General features: G+C 35.2%; 1 protein-coding gene across 1 annotated transcript; it reads left to right on the top strand.

Moving 5' to 3' along the window:
• Nucleotides 1–948: 948 nt before the first annotated feature.
• Nucleotides 949–7,817, top strand: LOC110935482 (peptidyl-prolyl cis-trans isomerase CYP71). The gene is made up of 13 exons (XM_022177867.2): nt 949–1,167; nt 2,604–2,689; nt 2,883–2,971; nt 3,057–3,296; nt 3,401–3,522; nt 5,251–5,326; nt 5,499–5,606; nt 5,695–5,871; nt 5,967–6,184; nt 6,617–6,749; nt 6,832–7,055; nt 7,136–7,289; nt 7,374–7,817. The coding sequence occupies exons 1-13, from the start codon at nt 998–1,000 to the stop codon at nt 7,455–7,457; spliced, it is 1,881 nt and encodes a 626-aa protein (XP_022033559.1). The 5' UTR covers nt 949–997; the 3' UTR covers nt 7,458–7,817.
• The last annotated feature ends 383 nt before the right edge of the window (nt 7,818–8,200 follow it).

Here is an 8,200-nt window from a genome sequence, read left to right as displayed (position 1 = left end):
AAAAAGGGATAAGGGGTGATATGTGGAAGAAAAGCCGGCATGACCGCCTAAATCAGACAATTAGAAGAAACTACGACTTAAACCACCCAAATAAGGCCAATCAGAACTAACCATGACTTTAACCACCTAAATAGGGAAAATAAGAACAAACCACGACTTTAACCACCCAAATAGGGCAAATCAGGTCAAACCAATTGTTTTAACAGTGTTCATTCCGTTTTCCTATTAAGATACACACACTCAAGAAATCGAACAAAAACCCAATGTCGCATTTCATAAAAGCTCTTTAACATGGGCCAATAGGATATGATAAGGGATTAGGGCATTGAGGTGTACAAAACCCGGTTTAGACCCAAACCGATTTGGTTTATAAACCAGAACATGTTTTTTTCTTTGCGTAGGGCCCCAGCCAGTTTTAGGGTTGAAAACCCTAACCCAATCAAACTAATTTAGATTGTGTTGAAAACCAGTTTGGTTGGGTTCAAAAGTTGTTGGGCCCAAACCTTTTCGGGTTGAAACCGGTTCGAGGGATAAAAAAACACAACACATGTACCAAGTCGCTGGGTCATGACTGGGCTCAAACTGGTTTGGGCCAAACCAGGTTGTATGTGATAGTCAGGTCAGGAATTGGTTCTTTGATTTCAGGCCGGTATTTTTACACCTCTTATATGGCCTAGGGGTGCTAATCTCGGCCCTATAACAGAGGTGTAAAAAAACGGGTCTGTAATCGAAGAATCGGTTCCTGACACGACCGATATCATACACAACCTGGTTTGGCTCAAACTATTTTGAGCCCAACCTTGACCCAACGGTTTGACACCGGTTTGTGTTTTCTATGTATCGAACCGGTTTCGACCCGAAATAGTTTGGGCCCAAAATTAAAATATCCCTCAAATATGGGCCTTGGCCCATGTTTGCTCAAATAAACTTTCCCCAACAAGTTGAATCTCTTTTAAAGCTTTTGCAAACTCTCCCATACGCTAACAGTGCTGCAACAATGGCGGAAACTCAAAACCACAACAAAGAAGACAACGGAACAAACTCGTTACCAGACATTCCAGAAGAAGATGAGCCACTGGTCGGACCCGGACCCGCCCCGGCCCGCCGCCCCAAGCGTCCGCTCCAGTTCGAACAGGCCTATCTCGATTCACTTCCATCTGCTAACATGTACGCTTAGGGTTACATAATTTTCAACACTTTTACATATAGTTATATATATGTTTCATACAAACACTTCAATTGAGCTTGTAGTTTGTTTGTTTGTTTGTTCTAGGGTTTAGGTTTTAGGTTCTCACAGCTGAATGAGTTTATTAGTTCAACTGAAATTAGGTTGTTATAGTTTGTTTGTTTGATTGATATCGTATGAATTGAGATAATTGATGCAGTGATTGGATATCAGTTTATTGCTTCTTGTATGTGATTGTAGTTTAAAGCTGGATCTACTGTAAATTTGTTGTAAATCAGCTGTTTTCTATCTAGTAGTTGTGTTTATGATAGTTAGCGAAGAAGGAAATATCGGCCGGGATGCTTGGGCACCGGTGTAAACTTCACCAAGATGTCTTTTGAGTTTCGATCAACTTCTAGCTTGAATTCTCTGATCACTGCCACCGAAATAATGCAAAACAGACACCGAGCTTGGTTTGAAAAAGCGCGCCTAGGTGCAACGAGGCTCAAGCCCCTGCGCTTTTGGTAGCATATGGCGCGTTTTTTTTTTCAAGAAGCCTACCTGAGGCGCAATTTCTTGGCAATGTTTTTTGCATGTTTTTGTGCAACAGGTTGTTGTACAACATGCTTTTCTGGTTGTAGATGTATGTAATTTCCGTATTAAAACATATATAAAGCTTACTTGTTTCTAAATATTTGGTAAATGAAGCTAGAAACCTATAGGAGATATATAAAAAAATATATAATTATTTGCGCCTCGCGTACAAAAAGCGGTGGCTTTTGTGCTAGGCACTTCGAGCCTAGGTTTTAGACCTTGTCGTTTTTGTGTGCTTCTCGGTTTTAAAAACCAAGGGCATGGAATAAGTATCGATTTTTTAAGAGAAAATAATATAAAGTATGAAGTATGAGTGAGAGTGCGGGAGAGTGAAGATAGTTTGTCTATTTAAACATTTAACCCCCTCTATCTTCAGTAGTTTACATTTGGTCCTTAAACTTTTTAATTTATGCATAAAAGTACAAAATTAACATTATAAAATACATATATTTAATATGGATAGCTATCTTTTATACATATATATAAAATTAACATTATATATAATTATATATAATATGGAGCGCTTCGTATACGTGAAGCTCTCGCTTCGCGCTTGAAGCTTTGCTTAAAGCTTTTGGAACCAAAACGCTTCGGAGCGCTTCGCGCTTTTTTAAACCAAGGTGGGCCCGGATCAACGCATAACCAATTTGATAGTGACATATTCCATTCCATTGGTGGAGGTGAATGTTTCTTTTGTCATGTTGTACCTTTATTGCCACGTAGGCGTAACGGAATGTTGGGTAGGTTGAACGCGGGTTTGCCGTGTTGGTTAGGGTTTAGCAGATATATGGATCGAGCCCGGGTTATACCTCTTCAATTAGCAACTTATGTATGTTCTTTGCAGGTACGAGAAAAGTTATATGCATCGAGATGTGGTGACTCATGTTGCGGTTTCGGCAGCTGATTTTTTCATTACAGGAAGTCAAGATGGTAATGCTACTACTTCTAAATGTGAATACTTTTATTAGTTTGATAGTGATAGTGATAACCTATCTATAGTTTTTTATATAGTGATTTGTTGACCCGCATTAGGACCGTTATATAAAGTAAATAAGCATACTAAATGATAATTCTGTTGTTACTGATCAAAATATATTCGAATGATTTTCTTGTAATCTTGTAGGACACTTGAAATTTTGGAAGAAAAAAGGTCTCGGCATCGAGTTTGCCAAGCATTTCCGATCCCACCTCGGGCCTATCGAAGGGCTAGCGGTGCGTTATGTTTAATTTCACTTTCGGTTTCATAATTAGTAACTTTTTTATATTATTATTTCCTGACGAACCGTTTGTACTGCAGGTTAGTGCAGACGGATTGCTTTGCTGTACAATTTCAAATGACTGTTCAGTCAAAATATACGACGTGCATAACTACGACATGATGGTGATGTTACGTCTTCCATACACACCCGGTGCTGTTCAATGGGTTTATAAACAAGGCGCGGTCAAAGCCAAAGTTGCTATTAGCGATAAAAATTCTCCATTCGTGCACATATACGATGCACGGGCCGGAACAAACGAGCCCATCATTTCTAAACAGGTACGTTAACTTTAACAGTTTAACCTCCCCTTATTAGTTTTAAGAACCCATGTGACAACTGACAACGCGGCATTAAAGTTGATTTTTTTTTGTTTGTTTTTTAGATACACATGAATCCTGTAAAAGAGATGAGGTACAACCCTGTTTTTGATACTGTCGTATCTGCGGATACGATGGGAATCATTGATTATTGGGATGCAACTACGCTTCAGTTTCCAGAAACCGGGTATGTTTTAAAAAATCTAGATGCTATGCAGTTAAATCGGTGATATATCACCGATATATCGGTTATCGGTTCCCATGTAAAATATCGGTACCGTTATATCTGACCGATATATCACCGATTTTCCCGATATCAGTACAATCCTTCTCAGTTGTACCATTCGTCTTTCTTCTTATTGCTGCTTTTAGTGTTTAAATTCTTAATTGTTAATTTTTAGTGTTTTAAGCCTTAATTGTTAATTGTTAGTGTTTTAAGTCTTAATGGGTTCCTACTTGCTACAATTGTTAGCGTTTTGCAAATTGCCAAAGGTTAATTTCTAATGGTAGTAGAGTATACTGAATTGTTAATCTTAAATCTATCTACTATAATAAAAGAAATCAACTTTTGTACACGTGTCATTCATTGAAGGCATCCTCAAATATATACTTATATTATATTAACTAAATAAATAAATAATAAATTAATATTAAATCTTATCATAATTTAATAAAATATTATCCTCAAATCTAAATTGTTAATTTAATATATTTTTAAAACAAATACCTCTCTCTCCTACTTATGTTATATTAAATATATAAATAATAAATTAATATTAAATGTTATCCTAATTTATTAAAAATATAACTTTTTTTATTATTTGGTATAAAAAATAGTATTTATTCAACTCGTGTAAAACGCGGGGTTTTTAAAAATTTAACTTTTATTATTTACTATACAAAGTTACATTTATATAACCCGTGTAATACATGAAGTTTTTAAAGATGTAACTTTTTTATCATATGCTATGTAAAATTAGATTTATTCAACACGTTTAATACACGGGGTTTTTAAGGATATATTTTTTATTATTATTTGGTAGATTTTTCAACCCGACTATACACGGGTTTTTAAAGATACGACGTTTTTTAGTATTTAATATACAAAATTACATTTGTTTAATCTGTGTAATACACATGGTTTTTAAAGATATAACTCTTAATATATTTTTAAAACAAATACCTCTCCTACTTATCTTATTTTAAATATATAAATAATAAATTAATATTAAATGTTATCCTAATTTATTAAAAATATAACTTTTTTTATTATTTGGTATAAAAAATTGTATTTATTCAACTCGTGTAAAACGCGGGGTTTTTAAAAAATTAACTTTTATTATCTACTATACAAAGTTACATTTATATAACCCGTGTAATACATGAAGTTTTTAAAGATGCAACTTTTTTTTATCATTTGCTATGTAAAATTAGATTTATTCAGCACGTGTAATACACGGGGTTTTTAAGGATATATATATATTTTTTTTATTATTTGGTAGATTTTTCAACCCGACTATACATGGGTTTTTTAAAGGTACGACGTTTTTAGTATTTAATATACAAAATTACATTTATTTAATCTGTGTAATACACATGGTTTTTAAAGATATAACTTTTTTATTATTTGATATATAAATCTACATTTATTTAACCCGTACAATGTGCGAATTTCATAAAGATATAACTTTTTACTATTTAATATATAAAATTACATTTATCCAACCCGTGTAATACACGGGGTTCTAACCTAGTTGCTATATATATAAATTTTGTATGGTATTAAAATTACCGGTATCCCACTGGTATAACCATATCCGATTTTTTTACCAAACTGCTTAGTCTAGATGTTTACGGTTTACCAATCATTATTTTATTTTGCATACTGATGTTTGTGCTTTATTGGATTCTACAGGGTTAATTTTAGATTGAAAAGTGATACCGATCTTTTTGCAATTGCCAAATGTAAAACTTCTGTATCTGCCATTGAGGTATGAACTGAAAAGTTTTATCAATCATTTATAATATTTTGTGACAATAAGAATACTTGGTTTTTCTCTATGGATCAACCACATGCTAGAAAACATTTATTATACGCACACATGTAGTAACATGATTTGACTTCCATCATAACTTTACTTGTTTATTTTTACTTGCCTTTAGGTAAGTGCAGATGGTAAACAATTTGCAATCACATCGCCTGATCGTAGAATACGTATATTTTGGTACAGAACAGGCAAGCTAAGACGTGTCTATGATGAATCACTAGAGGTAAATTTTTTCATGACGACAAAATATATTTTTACAATAATATCTATATGTAATAAACAAGATTTGAGGTTTATACTGGTTTGATTAGAATGCTCAAGATCTACAAAGAAGCGATGCTCCTTTGTACCGTTTGGAAGCTATCGACTTCGGTAGAAGAATGGCCGTCGAAAGAGAAATCGAAAAAACCGAAAACGTACCACAGCCAAACGCGGTATTTGACGAAAGCTCCAATTTCATTATTTATCCAACTCTCCTCGGGATAAAAGTAAGAAATTAGCCATCTTTCTCAATTCTCACTACAAATGTTCATAGTTTGTTTCTTAAGTTCGATAAATTTTATGATATTTTTTTCAATGGTAGATCATAAATCTGCACACGAATAAAGTTGCCAGAATTTTAGGCAAAGTGGAAAATAATGATCGGTTTTTAAGAATTGCCTTATACCAAGGTGATCAAAGCAGTAAAAAAGTGCGAAAAATCCCCGCTGCTGCTGCAAACGTCAATGAAAACAAAGAACCGTTAACGGATCCTACTCTCTTATGCTGTGCTTTCAAGAAACACCGAATTTATTTATTCAGGTATAACACCCAATAATTTCTTTTTTAAAATATTTTATTAGTGGGAGGTTCAATGGGGAACACTAAAAAAGTGGGGAACCGACTCAAACGAACTCCGATTTGACTCATTCTAGCGGCATTGGAACCGGCTGGTCGAACCCATAATATGTATACTTAGGGTTTGGCCTTTAGGGTTTTATATAAGGGTTTTGGATTTAGGGTTTAGCTTTAGGGTTTAGCCTTTAGGGTTTAGCTTTTAGGGTTTATAGTTTGTATTTTACGGTTTAGCTTTAGGGTTTAGACTTTCTTGTTAGAGTTCGACGAGCCGATTGCAATGCCGCTGGAATGAGTCTAATCGGAGTTAGTTTGAGTCGGTTTCCCTCGGCTCTCCACTTTTTTTGTGTTCCCCATTGAACCCAACCCTATATTAAAATCCAACATGTGTTTATATAGTCGAAGAGAACCAGAGGAACCTGAAGACGCCACCAAGGGTAGAGACGTCTTTAACGAAAAACCACCTGCCGATGAACTTATGGCTGCTTCAGAAATCGGAAAGTCCGTTACAACATCGCTTCCAGAGAACGTTGTAAGTAATCTATGTCTATCTTTTTTTTTTTAAAAACTTTGGTTATGTTTTAACTTTTAATATTTGTTTTAATGATGTTAAGGTTATGCATACAACACTTGGGGATATCCACATGAAACTGTACCCAGAAGAGTGTCCGAAAACCGTAGAGAATTTCACAACGCACTGTAAAAACGGTTATTATGATAACTTAATATTCCATCGGGTTATCAAAGGTTTTATGATACAAACCGGAGACCCTCTGGGAGACGGGACAGGCGGACAATCTATTTGGGGACGAGAATTCGAAGATGAATTTCACAAAAGGTATAGTTTGTATGATTAATTTGAAGATGAATTTCACAAAACATGACACGAATGTTACAATTTTTCTTGCTGTTTTGCAGTTTGAGACACGACAGGCCGTTTACATTGTCGATGGCAAACGCGGGCCCGAACACAAACGGGTCGCAGTTCTTTATTACCACGGTTGCTACACCGTGGCTGGATAATAAGCATACGGTTTTTGGTAGAGTTATAAAGGGCATGGATGTTGTTCAGGTATTGCTTGCGTGTCGAAAATTAATATTTAATTATTCGTGCAACTTTTAGTATGCGAGTTTCTGAAATGAAATATTGTTTTAGGCAATCGAGAAAGTGAAGACCGACAAGGGAGATAAACCGTACCAAGATGTTAAAATCTTGAACGTGACGGTTCCCAAATCGTGATTGATGATCTGCGTCATGTACGCTGGATTAAATCAAAGGTTCTGAATTAGGTACATATTTACCTAATTACCCTCTCGTTTTGTTGACCGAGTTTACAAAGTAACTAACAACTACCACACCGGACAGTTGTGACTGTTATAAAAGCCGATCTGTACGTCAAATGTTCTTTCCAGGTTTACTTTTTAAGGTCTGCCAAGAATTGAAGAACACCTTCATGTTATATTTGTACCTTGGATCCATAAATCCCTGTTGTGTTTTTATTTATCATCATCCAAAGGATCAATGTGGGTTCTTGATCTCAAATCTTGTATTTGACTGTAAAAATACATGGGTTGCACGATTAACTATCGGTTACAAGAATCTCTTTTCCAAACTTATTCGTCTACAACCAAGATTGGAGATCTCAACGTTGGTTGTGCGACTTCCTTCATCCATTGTGTCGCCTACATTGGGTTGGCCGTGGCAAACAGTCGAGAGATACAACGATTATGGCTGGCATAACAAGTTAAACACAACACAATAAGACACGATGACCTTGCATTAGCATATTGTAATTGTGAAGGGGGGTTAGTGTAATTAATACTTCTATAAATAAGGCATTAGTCATTATAGAAATGGTAGAAAAGATATTGGTATATTGATTAGGCTCATTGCATTAGCATGAGAAGGGCATAGCCCTGGACCACTTCGGTGGTTAGTTATTTTGTATCGTCTCCTTCAATCAATCAATACAGTTCAGATTT

The sequence above is a fragment of the Helianthus annuus genome, chromosome 2 (assembly GCF_002127325.2).
Source record: "Helianthus annuus cultivar XRQ/B chromosome 2, HanXRQr2.0-SUNRISE, whole genome shotgun sequence".
In the NCBI taxonomy this organism is placed as follows: Eukaryota; Viridiplantae; Streptophyta; class Magnoliopsida; order Asterales; family Asteraceae; genus Helianthus; species Helianthus annuus.
Note: the sequence above shows the minus strand (reverse complement) of the source record. Positions and strands in the feature narration are given on the sequence as shown.